At 35.9% G+C, this 21,143-nt stretch overlaps 2 protein-coding genes and 1 pseudogene across 3 annotated transcripts in view; 2 read left to right on the forward strand and 1 right to left on the reverse strand.

The window, feature by feature from the left end:
- OR5W2I (olfactory receptor family 5 subfamily W member 2I) overlaps positions 1–21,143 on the reverse strand; it is a 124,380-nt gene that overhangs the window by 7,505 nt on the left and 95,732 nt on the right. The window contains exon 5 of one of the 2 annotated variants that reach the window (XR_011423602.1): positions 15,473–18,875. The exons of the other annotated variant lie outside the window; for it this stretch is intronic. The gene's annotated coding sequence lies outside the window, so the exon portion shown is untranslated. Of the gene's footprint in view, positions 1–15,472; positions 18,876–21,143 lie in introns of those variants that run through there. 2 annotated transcript variants of the gene reach the window in all.
- Positions 7,704–8,700, forward strand: LOC138916955 (olfactory receptor 5D14-like; annotated as a pseudogene).
- Positions 14,098–15,153, forward strand: LOC138916956 (olfactory receptor 5D18-like). The gene has a single exon (XM_070230544.1). It carries the CDS (start codon positions 14,215–14,217, stop codon positions 15,151–15,153), a length of 939 nt encoding a protein of 312 aa, XP_070086645.1. The 5' UTR covers positions 14,098–14,214.

Raw genomic sequence — 21,143 nt, forward strand, 5'->3', positions numbered from 1 at the left:
TGGCACAGATGCCAGCTCAGGGCTAATCTTCTTCAAGAAAATTATTTTTTAAATGATAAAAGAAACTTCATTAATGTTAAAAACTCATGGTAAAAGTTTCCTAATGGTGAAAGACACCATTAAGAAAATGAAAATGTAAGCCACAGACTGTTGGTAAATATTTGCAGTATATGTGTTTGACAGAAAATTTGTCTGTAGAACACATGAAAAACTGTTTATACTCAAAACAAGAAGACAAACAATCTCCTTAAAGAATCAGTGAAATATTTTAGCACTTGACAAAACGAGATATACAAATCATCTATAAACACATAAAAAGATACTAAACATCATTAGTCATCAATGAAGTTCTTTTTAAAACCACAGTAAGACACCATTGCATACTAGCTAAATCGCTAAAATGAATACGACTGAAATACCAAATACTGGTGAAAATGTGGAGCAAGCGGAATGCTCATACATTTCAGATGGTAGTAAAAGGTAAAATGACTTTGAAAACAGTTTAGCTATATTTTATGAAGTTGTACAAACATTTCCCATACAACTCAACAATTCCTTTCCTAGATGTTCACCCATGAGAAATGAAATCCAATATTTTAACTTAGGAGAAAATTGTTCTTCTGGCATATGCGGTAATATAGGAAAGAGAAAAGTGTAAGGAGAGTGATGCATGTGGGTATTTTTGTCCTTGTATGAGCTTTTTGGACTTTGTTCCTTTAAAAAGTGATTTTCCTAAGGGCTGGCCTGGTGGAGCAGTGGTTAAGTTCACACATTCTGCTTTGGCAGCCCGGGGTTCGCTGGTTTGGATCTTGGGTGCGGACACGGCACCACTTGGCACGCCATACCGTGGGAGGTGTCCCACATATAAAGTGGAGGAAGATGGGCATGGATGTTAGCTCAGGGCCAGTCTTCCTCAAAAAAAACTGAAACAAACCAACAAACAAAAAAAAACAAAAAGTGATTTTCCTAGAAGAGGTGGATTCTCATCCATGAAGAGCTGTTTCCATAGACCTATCAAGGATAAATAGGAAATGGCAGAAGTGATATGGAAAGATCTTGTCTCTTAACATAGAGAAGTATTTATATATACACACAAGCTTATATAAACTTACACATAGCCAAATAAATTATGGTACAATATACACATACTTGTTAATGCATGCAGATATTCTCCTGCATTGTGACTGATGGCATTCTCATAATATTTATGTTACTAAGCCTTTGAGAATTGTAGTAATGAGGTATAATTGTCCTCTTATGTAATTGTCCCTTTGAGATTCAAGGTGAGAATTCAGTTTGTCCATAAAAAAAGGGATTTCAAATTGCTGTTAATTCTGAGAAAAAGAGACCCTGTATATGTGAGTCATTGTCTGGTCAGGAAAAGAAAACAGCTATTCTTGGTTTTTAAAAGAGAGAAATTAGAATGGTGACTTGTCTTAAATGTACTGGAAGGATTGCTGGGATAAAAAGGAGGAAATAGATCTTCCAGAGATTAGTAAAGAAGCCATTAAAATCAGCAGGCTAGAGGAAAATGTTTTCTCATGACTCAGCCATCCTATGGTCTTCTGTGGTCCTTGACTTGGCTGGTGTTTTGATTGAGACCTGACAGATGTGCGTCTCCCTCAGATCTGAAAGGTTGTTAATGATTGAGCTCTACCCTCTGAAGTTTGAGTTTAACACACTCTCCTGCTACCCCATGCAGCTTAATAGCTAGACGAATATCATGAGGGAGAGATGGTCAAGCTTTTTCGGAAGGTCTTGATTCTCTATTTAGATTTTTTTTTCCTAAGCACCATGACATTTCTGTAGGACATTTGATTCTGCCTTTCTGGTTCAGATTCCCAACCCCCCATGCTTCCTAGAATAAAACAAATGCCCTGGTGGAAAAACTGGTCATGTCTTTTTGGTTTCTTTAGTTTTCAATTTATCAATAAATTCTTGTGTGTCCACAAAGCACTGCTGGATTCTTTGTTTTCTCAGTAATGTCCCTCTGCAAGTGCCAAACCTGAAACTCAGCCTGTTCCCAAAATCAGAAAATGTGTACAGTGAAGGAAACAGCTGGTGACTGCCAGCTCACCAAAGAAGGCCTCTTTCCACTCTGAAATTTTAATAATCTAGTCCTAATTGCTTCTATTTCTCTCTGTAAAAAATAATTTTTGCAATTAATTTTTTAAACAAAGTTATTTCATGGAATTGTTGGTCTGCAGTGATCTTCCCTAACCTACCTGAAGCAGAAGACCATGACAGACTCTCCAATGAACAATGGAAGGTAGAAGACAACGAGTGAAGGAAATAACTGTAGAACTATGATCCTGTGCCTAAGAATTATTCTTTAAAGATATAGAGGGAACAAAGTATTTTCAGACAAAAAAAGTTAAAGGAATATCTTCAGTGCATTTACAGTAAAAAAAAATCTTAAGAAGACTTCATCATGCAGAAGGAAACCAGACGGATCTTGGAGAATGACTGTAGACTATGGAAAACTCAACCAAATAGTAGCCCTTGAACAGATGCATGTGGCTTATGGAATATAGTATTCTATCATTTATTTGGCAACTGTATTATTTTACTTTGCTTTTTAATTAAAAAAATAATAAACAATTCACATTCCCATGGGATGGATAAAAGTATTTCTTTAAAGTTTTGCTTAGGGCAATGTTAACTCTACAGCTGTCTGTCATGATATAGTTTGAAGAAATCTCTACCACCTGAACAAGCCACAGAACAGCACACCAGTACATTACATTGATAGCATCATGCTAACCAACAAGATAAACAAGAGGGGGCTAAAATGCTGAAGGCTTTAGTAAGAAACAAAGGAAAGATGAGATTCAGGAAACTGCCACTTGGATGAAGTGTTTAGTCTTACAGTAATCAGAAACATTCCAGGGTACCCTCCCCAAAATAAAAGACAAGTTATTGCATCTTCTGTCCCCTACCAGAAGTGAGAAAGCACAGCTCTTAGAAGACGTCTTTGAAGATTTTAGAGGCAACACATTCCTCTAAATACTGCTCTGACTCTTACACTGAGCTTGATAAACAATCCTGAAGGTAATTGATTACCACTTCCTGGTGTATATAATGTTGTATAATTCTCCTCCCTTTGTGTGCAGGTGAGGCCTGTGACTTGCTTCTAAGTAATACAATACGTCAAAGGTAATGGGATGTCACCCCCTTGGTTAAGTGATGTTATATAGCAAGATGAAGAATTGTGCATTTGTAATTAAATTCTAAAATCTGTTCATTTTTAGTTAATCAAATGGGAGTTTATCCTGGGTGGGCTTGGTTTAACTGGTGAAAGCCACTAAAAGAAAGACAGGGCCCTCCCTGAAGTTTTTTCCCTGTTGAGCTTCTTATCAAAGCACAACTCTGACTGACACCTGAATTGCAACCTGATGACACACTGGAGAGTCCAGAAACCTAGTTAAGTGGTGCCTGGACTGCTGCCTTGTAGAAACTGTGATATAAAAATGTGCATTCGTTTAAGGCACTTGGTAGGTGGTAATTTATTATGGAGCATAGAAAACTCATATAGCAGGTGACACAGAAGGTTGCTAGCTTTGAGTGAGTCTGGGTCAGAAATTGGCTCCAGAGCTGGTCCAGGGTGCAGAGGTCAGTGATAGGAAGCAGATGCAGTGTGAAACTCATGCCACTCACAGTGTAGTAATACAGATCCATCAGTTTCTGGAGCAAAGCCATGTTATCTACAAAAAATAATTTTGTGCCTTGTGATAATTAGCCACTGTTGTGTTAAGGGTTTCTGCTAGAGTCTGGAAAGGGTTAATCATGTTGTCTGGGACCAGGGAATGCATAAGTGGATCTAATTGAGTGATATCTGGGCATGGTGGGACGAATAGGTTGTTTGACACCCAGTGATTTTAGAGAGTTAAATGTGCTTCTAAAATACATTTGTCATTTTTAAGATGGTATAGATTAATTCTGTTAATATCAGCTTGGAAAAGTTGACTACCCATATTTGGAATAAATGCAAATTAGTTCCAAGGAAGCGAATCAATGTTTCCAAGGAAAATAGTGATCATTTTATGTTAAATGAAAAAGACAGAATCCAAGTTATATTGTTTATACATTTCAGGACACATATATTATGCAAAGAAAAAGGCAGACAAATGAAACAGCAAATATTAACAGTGGTTCTCTCTGAATGGTTGTATTTTAGCTGATTCATCTTTACCTTTGCTGTTTACTGTAATCACCATGCTTTCTAAGTCAATTTGTATATTGCCTACAATTAATATTTTAGAAGAAATTCTTGAGGTGGCCTTGATGAAGTATTGTCTCCAGCAATTTAGAAGAAATTACCTTCTTGTAAAATCCAAGATAGGAGTGCATTCAATCTAATTTCTAAGTTTGTGATATAAAAAGAAATAGTTCAGCAAAGATTCTCCAGGGTCTAAATCCCTGAGGTCATGGAGGCATACATAAACCCAACAGTTTGCTCCTAGGAGTCAGATTTAGCTTCCAAATCTCTCTCTCTCTCTCTCTACCTCTCTGCCTTTTTCTGAGTTTTTCTGGATTTTAAGAAATATATTCACATCACATTAAATACAATTTATTGTAGACTCCTGCTATATTTACAAACTTCTTAATATTTTCAATAACGTTTGAATTCTGAGCGGGAACCTCCTCGGTGACTATTAACACTAGGAACAGGATCTTCAGGTGAGTTGGTTTCAGGTTGGGTGACCCGTCTTGTGTTATCTTGCACTTACATGGGGGACATTGAAGTCCTGCAACTTTTGAGGCAGGGAAGACTGTTAGTCTAAATGCCGTAACGTCTCCTGAGTCCATCTTCCTAAAGTCTCATATCAATGAGTTTTGATCTCTTCCCCCTTCCCTGTGGTATCATCCTGATTTTTGCTTTGAGGATATTCACCACGTGACTAGCATAGCACAGTCACATTGAAAGTTTTTAAAGGAACAGTGTTAAATCTGAGAATGTCCTTAACATCTCAAAATCTTGTAGAAAGGAGATAAAATAATATGTGTAAAGTAATGGTGAACATAATAGATCATGAAATTTTGATTTCCTGAGTAATGTCTGTAGGTCTACCAAGAAAGTGGAAAATATTGCTGGAGTGAAAAGAGAAAGTTTCTTCACAATAGTGATTTTCATTTAAAGCTTTAGATATTGTAACTGCTGCATCAGTATACTAGAAAAGGAGGATGCTCCTGATAAAAGAAGAGAAAAATCAAATAAGCCAAGGAATAAATGAGCAAGTGTTGTTCATTATAAGCTGAGAATATGGGCATGATTGAAGAAGCTTGAGCACTAGGGAACAGCTAGTGTGAGGGTTTAGGTGAAACTTAGCAGAGACATTTAGAATTAGCTGATATGCAGAAGCCAAAGTTTTCAGAACCAATGACTGTCATAATAACCACAGAAATCAAGAGAAGAAGCTGATGTTCTCACAGGGCAAGCTAGCAGCACTGCAGGGAAGTTGGCTGTTCCTTAGCTACCGTAATCCACCTGAGTGTGATTGCAGCTTGCTAAATATCCCACAGGCACCAATCTGAGATGAGAAAAGGAGGACAAGAGAGTCATATAATAATGAGAAAGCAAGGGAAAAACAGACAATTTATTGAAGGACAGTAAGGGGTGAATTAAGACAAACAGGGCCAGGAGGAGATCCAGGAAAGAGCTGAGACACCCTTTAATGTCCCAGACTGTACCCACTTCTTCATTACTGCCCACTTTGGCCTTTGTTCTATTTCTTAGATTTTTTTTTCAGATTTTTTAAATTTTTTTCCTTTTTCTCCCCAAAGCCCCCCAGTACATAGTTGTATATTCTTAGTTGTGGGTCCTTCTAGTTGTGGCATGTGGGATGCTGCCTCAGCGTGGCTTGATGAGCAGTGCCATGTCTGCGCCCAGGATTCGAACTGACGAAACACTAGGCCGCCTGCAGCGGAGCGTGCGAACTTAACCACTCGGCCACGGGGTCGGCCCCTATTTCTTAGATATTTAAAATAATATAAGGGTTTAAAAATAATACCAATTATTCATAGCACTAAGAATTAAAAAGGGTGAGGGTGGAGAAAACTACATCTCCCAGACTCTACAATTGTCAGACTCTATGCTAAGTATATTAACATCGTTTCCTATTTTAAAACTTACACACCAATGAAATATGTATTATCATGTCATTATTGCTGATAAAAATGTTGAGACTCAGAAAATACAATTAATTCACCAAAGATCACAGTAAATGACAAAGCCTGGAATTGAATTTAAATCTATGGTTCCAAGCCATGCTTCTTTCATTATGCTGGTCTGTCATTAGCTCTTTGTCACTTTCCTGCCCGTTCTGTTTTCTACATGTAGGAAATACATTTTCATGTGTGTCAAAAATAGCATTTAGCTGTGAAGGAGATAATAGTTTCTTTGTACATTGACTTGATCAGACAAAACTAAAATGGTGTCTTCATCTATGGGAGTAGTTCTTATAGTATCTTATTAACCTGAACATTTCAGAAAGGTGCTTGTTATTGATACGTTATTATTATAAACTTATCTTTTAAAACATTATTGAATGATTAAAGATACATCTGTGGTTATGAACTACTGTAGAATACAGATGCTTTTGTTTTCTCAAAGTAACATCTATAAATATAACAAAGATTTCATGACTCAAAATAAGATAATCACATACGTAGCTTTGATCAAAACCAATGCTTATATCACCAGAAATTTGGAGGGTGACTATGTAACCATTGACGTTTAGCACATTATCTAGCAAGAATATAGAAAACATGTTAGAGAATATGGAAGGCTGTAGAAAATATAGAAGGATTGAGCAAACCACATTATAAGTTGCTCTCCATATCAGATATTTTAAGTATTTAGTGTTATAATATGCCTAGTAAAGCTAATAGATTAAAATGTAATAATAGAAAGTTAAAAGATAATAATCAAGGAATCTAGATGAGTATGTTGAGAGCATCAGTGACACTAAGTGAGATAACACTTTAGTAGGAAAGAAAACACAGGAGAGAGGGAATAGCATGTCATAAATGCAACTTGCTCATTTCACCAGGTCACTACAGTGTTTTTAGAACCTTAGGGCAATTACTGTAGCATCAGCGTAAATCAATGGTAAGCCTGAAGATATACAGGGCTATATTTCCTTCAATGTCCATATATTTTTTCAAAACTTGAAAATTCTTTTGGTGACTCATAAATGCTGCCTTTCCTATGATCCTCAATTTGAATATCATAACTCTAGAAGTATGATCACTTCTAATGCTTTACTACTCCTGATCCTTCCTTTATAAATTTTAGTGCTTAAATTATATTCATTGTTATATTAGCGCTATTTCAAAAAAAACACAGGTCCTCAGAACGATGGAACTGTGAAAGACAGATGTTTTTCTACAACAATGTAGAATACTTTTCTGTCTAATCATAAACCTAATTCAAATTCTGGCACTTAGATCGACTTCAAAACCCAACTCATCACTAACAAGCTGTGTAACCTCTAACAAGTTCCTTAACTTACATATGCCTCAGTTTCCTTATGTAAAATACGGGGCTACCTGTTTTACAATTCATAGTGGTATTTGAAGATTGAAATTAATATATTTGAATCTTTTAGCACAACGCCTGCCACATAGTAAATGTTATAAAAATTTACTATCATCATTAATATTTTTATTATCATTATTTCAGATATTCTTCAACAACAATCATGTTGTTAGCTGAAGGAAATCAGAGTACTGGAGCCACGTTAACCCTCTTGGGCTTCTCAGAATATCCAGATGTTCAGGTGCCCTGTTCCTGGCATTCTTGACCACCTACACAGTCACTTTGGTGGGGAACCTCAGCATGATCATGATCATCAGGATCAGTCCTAAACTCAACATCCCCATATATTTTTTTCTCAGTCACTTGTCCTTTGTTGATTTCTGTTATTCCATTATAGTTACACTCAAACTGTTAGAGAAGTTGGTTGTGGAAGACAGAACCATTTCTTTCATAGGATGCATCATGCAATTCTTCTTGGCTTGTATATCTGCAGTGGCAGAAACATTCATCTTGGCAGTGATGGCCTGTGACCACTTTGTGGCCATCTGTAATCCTCTGCTTTATACAGTGGCCATGTCACAGAGGCTCTGTGCCCTCCTGGTGGCTGGGTCATACCTCTGGGGTATGGCTGGCCCCTGGGTACTCCTTTGCTATGCTCTTCGGTTAAACTTTTCTGGACATAACATAATCAACCACTTTTTCTGTGAATATACTGCTCTCATTGCTGTCTCAATCTCCAATATACAAATTCCCCACCTACTGCTCTTTGGTTTTACCACCTTCAATGAGGTGAGTATACTATGCGTCATCCTTGCTAGATACGTATTTATTTTTGAGACTGTACTTAACATCTGTTCTGCTAGCGGGCGTTGTGAGCCTTCTCCACCTGTGTCTCCTACCTTATCGCCGTCACCATCTTTCACGGGACCATCGTTTCCTTCTACTCTGTGCCCAACTCCAAAAACTCTTGGCAAATTGTCAAAGTGGCCTCTGTATTTTACACAATGGTCAACCTCATGTTGAATGCTCCGATCTATAGCTTGAGGAATAAAGATGCGAAGGATGCCTTCCAGAAATTCATTGACACAAAAGTCCTGTTTTCTGAACCAATCTCAAAAGATGTTTTTAATCTTAAAAGCAGTGGAAACAGAGTCTTCTAAAACCTACAGCACATATTCGCATGAGGTATTTTTGGTGACTGATGTCACCATATTTTGAATCGGTAAACTGAATTCCTTTGAAGTTATTTGTGTTGTATGTCACTGAAGCATTGTGTATTTTTTGGGAGATACAGATGGATATGCTATGTGATAAAAGGGGGGATGATACTCTTCTGATACTTTCATTCCTTGCGTTCTGCAAATTCTATGAATCCACAATCTTGGGCTTTCTAACAATCAGCTTATGCTGAGAAGTATATTGGGCAAGAACAGTTACATCTATTGCGTAGATGATGACACAGAGATTCAAGAAACTAGCCTAGAATTGACTGAAATGATTAATTTAAGACAGGAACTCAACTCTGTTAACTCTAAATCTAGTGTCCTTTCACTCTAGTACCTTGGAGACTATTAAAGTCATCAAGTGAAAAGTTGGTGGGAAATGTTTAAAGGAAGTAATCAACCTGACACTGCCTGAATCCACAGATCAGACTTAGCAGCACTAAAAGTGGACAACTAGTTAACACGTATGTCACAATTTGATGCAACTGGCAATAGTCACAACCACCTATGAAGAATTCTTGCCTAAAGGAAACTAAAACAGTGAATCTAAACTAATAAAGCTTCTTGATGTACCAGTTTAAAGGAATTGGTGCAGGAACAAGTCAAATGATGACAAATAAAGCAATAAGAAAAATACAGATGGTCCAATTTTTCCAAAAAATTACCTGAACGCACATACATGTACATGAACACACCCTCAAAACTGTTACACACTACACAGAACATAATGCTACAGAATACATGGAACTGTTACATAATAAAAAAATTTTAGTTATAACAACCAAATTTGTTTGCTTCTTGATTCAAACTAACTGTACAAATATATCTTTGAGACAACTGGGGAAATTTAAAGTGAGTTTGGTATTAAATTATATAACAATATGTTATTTTGTTAGATGCAATTTTGGCATGAGTGTTTATTCTAATGCTTATTTTATCGATGGTTACATTTTTTATAAACTCCTGTTAATGACTTAGTACTGTTAGCAAGTGGATGGGAAGTCAGGGACTCACTGTCCCTAAAATGTCTTTACCTTTCAGGACAAAGAACACTACACATAGTCTTGCTTTCCAGGCTGCACACAGGATTTTTGGCCAAAAATGCATTTGGGACAGGAAAGAGAAGCAGTGTAGCAATGTAGTTCTTATAGTTGATTGTCTTGACGCTTGTAACATTGGTGGAAGTACTTTTTATTTCCTTGAATGTCTTTAAAAGACAAAGTTTTAAAACTACATTGATAAACCTCTTTTGGTTTTATCATCCCAGATTATTTCAGTAGAACTGAAATTATTTAAGGACAATTTCTTAAAGAAAATGTACCACAAAAGTACTCAACTAGTGCCATCTCATATTTTGTTGTTGTTCTAAAAAGTACCAACACAGTGGCACAAATACAGCTTTAAAGGACCACCAATTGATATACCCAGATAAGCTTCCTTTTTCCTTTCTGCCATAAATAATATCATGCTGAAATATCCAAGTTACATTTGTTGCAAAAGGGGTTTAGAAAACATAGGACACTACTGCAAACTGCAGAATTATTGAGATGCATGAAAAAAGCTGACTGTCGATTTGAAAATCAATTGTATTTGCTATTCCCTTTGTCTCAAATTCAACGCTCTTCCCTCAGTTATTTGCATAATTTGCTTTCTCACTTGGAAATGGTCCACACTCAAATACCACCTCACTATAGTCTTGTCTGACCTCCCTATTTAAAATGAAACCTTCAATTATATATTTTTTTGCATTTATAATTACTGGAAAATCATTGCATATTTATTTTTTATTCCCCATTAAATTAAATTTGTTGAAAAATGGACATTCTTGCTCTTCTTCTCCAATACCTAAGATAGCACCTAGCTTAGGGTAAACCTCTAATAAATATTTATTGAAAGAATGGATGAATGAGTAATTACATACCCTCATTATGTACTCAACCTTATTTCCCTGGTTTCTGACTAGAGATAGAAAATTCAGCAGAGTGGACACTTGTTTTGGTTTGTCTTACTTTGTTTTATTTTGACCGCCAAGTTTCAATAATCACTTCTAAAACATCCTTATTGTTCTTTGTGAACTATCACCTGTCTGATCTTAAATTCCTCATAGTTCTGGAAAGTTTGGCTCTATTCCAAGTTCCTTGGAAGGTCATGTTTATTATTCAGTAAGATTCTTGGTACACTTACTTTATGTTAATCAATTGATGTAGGAGTTTAGAATATATAAGTGAACACATTCTCTGCTTTTCTTTTTCTCTGGAATTTTTATTCTAGCAGGGAGAAACAAACAATATATAATAACTGCAATAAATAAAGATTAAAAATATATTTGAAGCTTGTTAAGTACTTTAAACATTAAAGTGGATAGTGGAGTAGCCCCTGCAGTATAATAGTATGTTCACGGAAGTTTCCACTGAAAGGTCCATTTGAACAAAAACTTAAGGGAAAGCATTCCAAGGTAGGGGGAAAAAAACTGGCAGAAAAGACCATAAGTAAGGAATGTACAATATTTTCTAGAAACAGAAGGCAAGGAACAGAAGGAAAGAGGTCAGACTAGCTGGGGCAAGGGTAATAGAACAGAACAAAGATTTAAAAGGGACTGGATAATTTTCCCAACTTAATATTAAATTTGTAAATATTTCTGATTTAACTCTGAAGGCATCAAGATGACCTAGAAGATCTCCAATATGGTGAGAGTGGATGATATGGAGGCAGACAGTTATGCTTGCCATATAGTAGTCACTCAGTTAATACTTGATAATGAGGACTTTTATAATTACATAATTTTGGTAGTTGTATGAGGTATGGGACTAATTAGGGGCCTGGGGGAAGTGACCTTATAAATTTTCATGTGAAATACCCCTTATGCTGCTCCAGGTTTTCTAGAATACAAGAATTATGTTAGAGAAAGGTGATTAATTTTAATTGTTTATTTAATGACCTCAAGAGAATGGGGCAATGGGTGGTCTCTAGGGTTCATGTCCCAAAGGTAGTGACTATAGCTATAAGAACACATGCATCACTCCCAATCTGCAGAGGTCCTCCCTTTGCCTCCAGCAGGTTTGTTTTAAGATTCTAGAGACAGATTGATGCTAATTTCAACGTAGGGTATGTAGAAAACAACATGATGGGGGAACTTATCCTTTAGATCTAGACAGCTCTTGAAAAATATTTAGCCCCTGCAAAAGTTACACATATGAACATGCAAAGAAGAGGATACATTTATTTATTTATTCTCAAGAGCTTTGTGTCAGAGGGCCTGGCTTGGCTGAACTCCTCGCTAACAGCCCATGAAGAACTGGTACTGGGGTTGGGAGGAGCCGAGGTACAGGAGGTGTGGGGAGAGAAGAGCTCTGAGAATTTGAGGGAATGTGCAATATCTTGATTCTACAAATTTTTGGAAAGGGATCCAGGTAGAACAGACAAATATTTAAATAAATTGAAACAAACAGAGATTGAATAGACCCTCTATTGAAAAACAATGAAAAGTGATCAGCTTTAATTAAGATTATAAAGCAGGACACACACGTCCCTTCTGGGCAAAAAGTTACAAAAAAATTGGGAAAAGAATTACACGGAAGAAGATTTCAGCTGTTATATTTCCTATATAGTTTTCAGGACACAGGAGCCATTATATTAAATATAATATTAGTTTAAAATGAATTTTTAAATGCTTTAGCTAAATTAAATATTGTATTATGAAAAAAGTTTGATAATTAGAACATCTGACTTTGTGATGGATTGTCTTTTGAGGTTGTCATTAATACTCAAATTTATGAATATAGGGACAGAGGGCTCTTGAGTGTCTCAGTTTTGCATATGATCTGACATTTTTATTGATGAGCCATCTGAAATCCATTTCTTGGGTTGTGGGACCAGAGGTAATCTTACCAGAAATGATAGAGAAAGAGTTTTCCAGAATGGTAAGATCTTAAAAGTGTTGGCAACCATTTACAGAAATATAATTCTTTTGTATTACTATTTTCTCATGAAAAGTCTTTATAATGCAGTACTACCTCCAATTTAGAATCTCTCTCCCTCACAGGTAATATAGGACAGAAGGAATATCCTATATGTCTTGAAGGGAGAGTAGAAAGAGAGAAAGAGAGAGAGAGAGACCTTTGAAAGAGAAGTTTCTAAGTCAGAGTCTTTACTATACTTAGTTATTCCTGGGAGAGAAAATGTCCCTAAATCCCCTTCTCATTTCATCTCGATGTTCCTTTCTAGTATAACTCTGTGGCATGTATGCTGTCATTGGGCTATTTCTCATAGGTTTAGAGTCTCTAGTTTGTCAATTAAAAGTATGATGATTAGGGGTCAGCCCGGTTGCATAGTGGTTAAGTTCATGCACTCCACTTCGGCAGCCCAGGGTTCACAGGTTCGGATCCCCAGAGAAAACCCAGCACAGCTCATCAAGCTATGCTGTGGTAACATGCCACATAAAAATAGAGGAAGACCGGCACAGACATTAGCTCAGTGATAGTCTTCCTCAAGCAAAAAGAGGAAGATTGGCAACAGATCTTAGCCCAGAGCCAATCTTCCTCACATACACAGAAAAGGTATGATAATTCATAAAGGAAATATGTTAGTAGCTAGACAAGAATACGGATCAGGGTCTGGTGTAATAAAATGGATTTGGGGCTGGGAGTCTGGAGATGTAGGATCTGGTCACAGACATGTAGATTGGTACTTACTTGCATTTCGTTGGGAAAGCCAAGATTCTCCAGTTTCCCTTATGTCACCTCCAGAACAAGCAGGTAGACTAGATAACCTTTATCATCTGTTCCAATTTTATTATTCCTCAAGCAATGAGGAAGGATTGACATTTGGGATTCCCCGAGCTGAGGAGCATACTCTTTGAGAAAAATCAATTAAACTTAACTTTGATAACAGATTTACTTAGTCAGAGTGAAAAGCAAAGATTAAAGTGCTGTAAGGAATTAACAATAAAGGCACAAATGTAAAGTAGAGGTTTTCATTCTTAATGTCAAAGTATGAATATATGATGCAAAAATTAATTTGTTTAGAAATTTCTCATTTTTGTTACTGATTATAGTATTGACATAATCAGTCATTGCAGTATGCTAGGCTTATCTTTTATGAACTTATAATTTTCAAGGAGAGCTGAAAGTGTTATGGGAGGATTTGCTTTAAAATAACCATAAATCTCTTGATTTCATACTTTTTTGTAAATATTAAAAATTATAATTGAGTACAAACATAATGCAATAACTGTATTGTTTTTACATAAGGAAACATTTTAAATGGTCGTTATGTTTTACAATTTTAGACATTTAGTGTATCTTGCATAGAAAATACAAAAAGAAATCCTGAAAGGCATATTTTGCTTCATTTTGCAGTCTTGGGAAGGGCAGTTAACCAAGCTTCTTATATCCTCACTCTCCTTAATATTTTTATTTTCAGGACTGATTCAGATTCTAACAAACAGAAACCATGTTTCTGTCAGAGAGAAATAAAACTGGGGCCACGTTCACTCTCTTGGGCTTCTCAGATTTCCCAGAACTGCAAATCCCTCTCTTCTTGATTTTTCTGGCTATTTACACTGTCACTGTTGTAGGGAATATTGGGATGATTGTAATAATCAAAATTAACCCCAAGCTACACACCCCTATGTACTTTTTCCTCAGCCACCTCTCATTTGTGGATTTCTGCTATTCCTCCGTCATTACTCCCAAGACCCTGGTGAACCTAGTTGTGGAAGACGGAACCATTTCATTTATAGGATGTGTAGTACAATTCTTTTTCTCTTGTACCTTTGCGGTAACTGAATTCTTTTTATTAGCTGTGATGGCCTATGACCGCTTTGTGGCCATTTTTAACCCTCTGCTCTACACATTTGCCATGTCCCAGAAACTCTGTGCCGTGCTAGTGGTCGGATCATATGCATGGGGAGTAGCTTGTTCCTTGATATTCACATGTTCTGTTATCAAATTATCATTTCGAGGTTTCAACACAATTAATCATTTCTTCTGTGAATTCTCCTCGTTGCTGTCCCTCTCTTGCTCTGATACTTATGTCAACCAGTTGCTGCTTTTCATTTTTGCCACCTTTAATGCGGTTAGCACACTACTCATCATTCTCATGTCTTATGGATTTATCATTGTTGCTATCCTCAAGATGCATTCAGCCAGTGGGCGCTGCAAAGCCTTCTCCACCTGTGCCTCACACCTGACCACCGTTACTATCTTCTATGGCACCATCCTCTTCCTCTACTGTGTGCCCAACTCCAAAAACTCCAGGCACACAGTCAAAGTGGCCTCTGTGTTTTACACAGTGGTGATCCCCATGTTGAATCCTCTGATCTACAGTTTGAGAAATAAGGATGTCAAGGATATTGTCAGCAAAATAATTCTTCTTAAGCATTCTTATTAACCATATTATTATTATTAAGCATATTCTTATTAAGCATATTATTTTAACAGAGTTTGTCCCTGATATGTAAATAAAGTGTGTCCATAAATGTTGATTTTAAATTAATTAATTTAAAATTATGAAGAGTTAATGTTGTACAATAGAAAAGTCATGGATTTTAGTTCAAAGAGACTAAACTTGGCTCTATCTCTCACTGGAAAATAAAATAGCCATCTCTCTCATCTTTAATTTTTAATCTATAAAATTGAGATAATGTAAACTAGCTCTTAATCTGATTGTGATGAATAAAAAGACTATATTTTAAAAAAGACGGTATAAATATCATATGTAAAACCTTGTGTAATCTCAATAAGCAGTTTTATCCCCTTTCTTATAACATACCTGAAGTACACTAGGCTCTCAATAAACATGTGAATTTCTCTTGTAAAAGTACAAATAGCAGTTAAAGTAAGACTAGTCTTCATCCTTCAAGGAATGTAAAATCTAGTGTTGACAGTAGGGCAGTGAAAAAAGTAGTCACTGTATAAGGTAGAAAATAATAAGTTATCATGGAGAATTTGAGAGAAAGGAAAGTTCAAATCCATTTAGGGACATTAGAGAGATGTCTTCATAAAACAGGTATTGTTTGAATTTGTCCTTGAATAACAGAATGGTCAGAATTTTAGGAGACACATTTCAACAAGGAGTTTTCTTTGGAAGATGGAAGCATGGCAAAGTCAAAATGCAATACTGAGTCAATGATGAACCAAATTTTTTATTGAGTGAATACTTTATGACATGCACGTGTGTGTGTATATTATTGTGTATACAGGTTACTTGGCATGAATGGAAAGTTGATAAGACACGGCCTTTATTCTGAATGTGTTTCAAAGGAGCTCAAGTATGGTAGGATGATAAGCTGTGATAGACTCCACCAGAGGCATAGAAATAGTAGATTGGCTCTCAAGAAATCTTATAGGCACAAAGTAAGCAGGGTATCAACCAATCTGTACTTCATACTTTCATTCTGCCTATAAACACATCAAAACCATGATCAATTCCTTGATTCTTTTTCCTCAACATGAGGGTAATTTCTGAATCCTTCTCAATTGAACTCCCATCTAAAAAAAAAAAAAGTGTCTGGAGTCACCTCAAGTGTTGGAAACAAATAACCTATATAACTTTATTCAAAATAAAATGAAAAGCAGGCATTCATTACTGTTAAGACCTATTTGATCTGGTAAATTAAAAATTCTAGATTTCTTTAACATTAATAACTCACTTATGCTTGAATAAATTATACGTCCTTCTCCTTCTCTTTAATCAATATGTCTAGATAAAATTCCAAACTAATCATCAATATAATGGAAGAAATAAATTTCCAGGTATTTTAGTAAGGAAGAAAATCTAACGTGGGGAACAATTTTATATGGATTCAATAAAGTTATTTGGAATGTTCATGTTATTTTAACCTTATGTTCATTATTGAAATGTTCCATTCATATACATTATATAATAAGGAATCAATTAAATAACCATTCTATATGGAAAAATAAAATAGTGTTTTAGATATTGGATGTCTGATGAGGGAATGCTTTTCTCTTCTATTGACTTCTGTTTCTCTAGCTATTTACAAATTTATCTTTGTTATACATTTAGCAATTATGCAATTTCTAATTTTCTTTGAAATTAAGAAATTATTTATATTAATCTTAAACTGAATCCGTAATGGTTAATGCCTTTTTTTAGAGAAGTTTATTTTACTTCTGTCCTGCTTGCACCAAGGATGAGCACATTTTTTGATAGAATTACCACAAACCGTTTGCCTTTACTTTGAAGAAACCAAGGCCTATGATGCTTAAGTGACCTCGCCAACATTGTAAAAGCAATTGTTGATAGAATTCATGAAATCATTCAAGACTCCAGACATATCAGAAGCACACTTTCCATTAAACACTGGCATACAATATGTTTTCCATTATCAGGTTGTGACAGTTCAGATTCTTTATAGTAGATTCTGTTGCTTCTATATACAACATGACTCATATTAGTAGTCTTCACATCTTTTGGTCATACGCTTCTCAATTAGTTTTGAAAAGGTATATATTCGAAGAATTTAATTTTACATATACAATATTTCATCATAAACTTAAATAACAAAAACTGTAATTTCCATTGCATATCCATTTAGAATACATAAATAAATGACATCCAAAACAGTCATGTTTGTGCCTTTCCTTCTCCTGAACTTACATTCAATCCTACTCCTCCCATTGATCACTACAACGTTATTAATCAGATTCATACTTTTTATTTCATAATGCTTTTGGCAAAATCAAAAGTTTTTCTTTCTGTATTAAGTTAACCTTGTAATGATTCAATAATAATTATACCACTAATTAAAATATAATTGCATTGCAAATTTGGATAAAATATAATCAATCAAAATTGAAAAAATATTTTTGGAAATATTTTATTTTGCTGAGGAAGGATAAGCCTGAGCTAACATCTGTGCCAATCTTCCTCTATTTTTTTTGTATGTGGGTTACCTCCACGGTGTGGTTGGGGACTGGAGTACATTTGCGCCCAGGATTTGGGCTGTGAACCTGGGCCGCTGAAGTGGAGTGCGCAGGACTTTAACCACTCAGCCATGGGGCTGAGCCCTGGAAATATTCTTTGTGTGAGAAATATTATGAATATATGTTTGGATTATTTATTTCAATTAATTAATGTATCCTTGGAAAGATATCACAATGTTAGAAAGCAAGAGGGTTCAGCATCATTTCTATTTCCACTTTTTAATAGATGAAAATACGGAGACTGCTTGGTCATATTAAATGGAAATGGGACTAGAAACTGTCAGAGATTGCGCTAAAATAGGAATATCACTCAACTCTTTCAACTCCATCCAAGTTACGTGCCAATTTCTCACAATAATCTTTAGTTGTTTATTTTAATTAATATGTTTTGGAGTGGTTTGTTCTGCAATCATTAGAAACACTCACTTTCTTAATTTCTGAAAAGGTTACCAAAAGACCTTCCACATCTTATCATATAACAATTAAGTATATCTGTTATTCCACTTGGAGGCACCATGATTAAAACAATGGAATTAGGGGCAAGCCCAGTGGTGCAGCAGTTAAGTTCCCACGTTCTGCTTTGCCAGCCATGGGTTCGACAGTTCGGATCCCGGGTGTGGACATGGCACCACTTGGCAAGCCACGCTGTGGTAGGCATCCCACATATAAAGTAAAGGAAGATGGGCGCGGATGTTGGTTCAGGGCCGGTCTTCCTCAGCAAATAGAGGAGGATTGGCAGCAGTTAGCTCAGGATTAATCTTCAAAAAAAAAGATGGAATTAAAAAGTTTAGAAAATTTAACATACTGCTGATTGCATTGAACCTTGCCAATACAATATTTTACTAAAACAGCACTATCGTATGTGTTTTGAATACATTTCATCAAAACTCAGAGCTTCATATTGATGTTATTCAATTTAGGGATAATGACCATGAAATCAAATTCAATAAAATATTTATTTTTAAATTAGTTTTTAAAAAAACCTGCCATGTTTTTAAATCTAAGACAAATAGGTAAGCAAAGCAGCTCTCCTGTGAGTGGGTGGCCCAGATGACATGAAACTTCACTGACAATGGTACTCTTTATAGATAGTTTATAAGTTTTTCTGTCATGAGACTCTCTCCTGCAGGAAGATAGGTTTTGTGACAGTAGTTTCAGGATGCACTAAGAACAAAAAGAAGAGATGTTAAAAAATATTGTCATCAATCTACTAAATATCTGATTTCAAAACATCACTGTGTTGGCTAAAACACATGCCTAATGCCATCATTTTCTGTGGAAAGAAATATGTACTATATGCCAGAATTATGACAAGAAGTCATACCATGGGATTGAAGTGTCTTGATTAAAGAAAACTTCAAGATTCATGAAAAACAGTATTTCAAATTGTTCTTAGGTTTTAGAAGTTTGCTTTTGTTTTCCTCATTGGGGTAATTCACATAGTAAACGAGAACGAATAAGAGGAATCATCACTTTTGAAAAATGAGAGAAATAGAAACATGAGAGTGCTAGGTGGAAAGAAGACCCAGAAACATTCTTCAAATTCAGAAAATTAACATATGGATCAATTTTAGGAAAACATATATAGGTTGCTGAGAATTTGGAAACTGATTACCTGTAACTAAATACATCCATGGAATTCTTGAAATGTTTGGTATATCAAAGAGCACAAATCACAGACAGTTATTTGAATACTGTTGGTTTAGGGAGACAATACATGGTCAGAAAAGGGGCAGACCTGGGAGAGATCCCTGAGGCAATCCCTTTTAATAGTCTCTGGCATTGAGTAAGGACTATGCCATCCCAGCATCATTCAGTAGTTCTGCTCTTCTTCACAGGGTCATATGTGTGTCACAACCCAAGAAGCAGCATGTAGTCTGATTCTGTCAGTGATTCTGTGTGTGACTTTTAGGAAGTTGGACCTGACTGTGCTTCAGTCACCTCATTCATAAAGTTATATAATTGTATCAATCTCACATATTTTTATAAAGATGAAATGTGTTTAATAGTTGTATTCATAACAGTAGCTAGCATATCAGAAGTGGCCAATAAATGTGAGGAATTATTATTATTTTCAGTTACAAAGTTCATTATCCCCACCTCTTTCAGATATTTGGTAGAACTCTGGTGTGGCTTCAGACCTTATGCCCTCCAGGAAGGAGCTTTTGAGCATAAGACAGGCAAAGTTTATAAGACCTATTTATATATTTCACAGTGGTGATAGGGGGGCGGGGGTGGACTGTCATGTGCATCATAGTGTTGAGCAGCATCCCTAGTCTCTACCCACTAGGTGTCAGTAGCACTCCTCCGTATTGTGACAATGAAAAATGACTCCAGGCATTGCCAAATGTCTCATGAGGATCAAAACAACTCCTGGTTAAGAACCACTGCTCTATAAGTAATCAACAGCCTGATTTTTCATCCTTAGACTTGAAAACAGGAAAAGGTTTGAATTCAGAATAAGGCAACTCAGTTTTACTGGCTGTTGAAGAGAGAAACCATACCATCAGAATAATTATTTGTTTTCAAACTGAGATTTCTTAATTTCTTTTCTTTTGGTGAGGATGATTAGCCCTGAGCTAACATCTTTTACCAATCTTCCTCTTTTTGCTTGAGGAAGATTGTCCTTGAGCTAACATCTGTGCCAATATTCCTCTATTTTGTATGTGGGACACAACCGCAGCATGGCTTGATAAGCAGTGCCTAGGTCCCTATCCAGGATCTGAACCTGAGAATCCCAGGCTGCTGAAACAAAGCACATGAACTAAATTACTACGCCACTGGGCTGACCCCCAAACTGGCATTTCTTTATGCACATATCCTGCACCTCTTTGAAATAATTTGAAGAATGAGGAAAATACCTGGCTCTGTTGAGTTCTAGTCCAGATTCTCTTTCCTCCAGGAATAACTAACTAGTGCATCTACAGTCATGTATATGTCTACCAAGGGTCAGAGAATAAGTGAGAGTGGTCTCACCCTCTATTGGCATTTTCTATTTGTCAAAGGCCTTGAATGTATCCTTCTCTTATTAAAAAATAACAACCTCCCTCTCCACTCTACTCCATAAACCTTATGTTTTGTGAGAATTCAGGCATGTTTCTACATTGCTTTTAAAAAAAATTGCAACAAAATATTTATGTTTCATAGATGTTGTCAGGATTAAATATACAATGCAACTTATATAAACATATAATATTCTGTCTGTGCAATCTGGCTTACTGTTTTTTAACTTGCCATTTTATCATAGCTATTTTTCAGGTCACTAAAAGTTCTTCAAAAATATAATTTTAATAGCTGCATAGTTTTCCATAATATATAAGTACCATAACTTTAGCCATTTCCCTCTTGTTTGACACTTTATTTCTGTTTTATTTACATAAATAATGCTGCAATGCAGCAGCAAGCATTTGTGTTAATACTTTCATATTCACA

The sequence above is a fragment of the Equus caballus genome, chromosome 12, assembly GCF_041296265.1.
Source record: "Equus caballus isolate H_3958 breed thoroughbred chromosome 12, TB-T2T, whole genome shotgun sequence".
In the NCBI taxonomy this organism is placed as follows: domain Eukaryota; kingdom Metazoa; phylum Chordata; class Mammalia; order Perissodactyla; family Equidae; genus Equus; species Equus caballus.

Bases quoted from the DNA above. Each gene is read 5' to 3' on its own strand.
- LOC138916956 (XM_070230544.1), top strand. From the start codon at position 14,215: ATGTTTCTGTCAGAGAGAAATAAAACTGGGGCCACGTTCACTCTCTTG.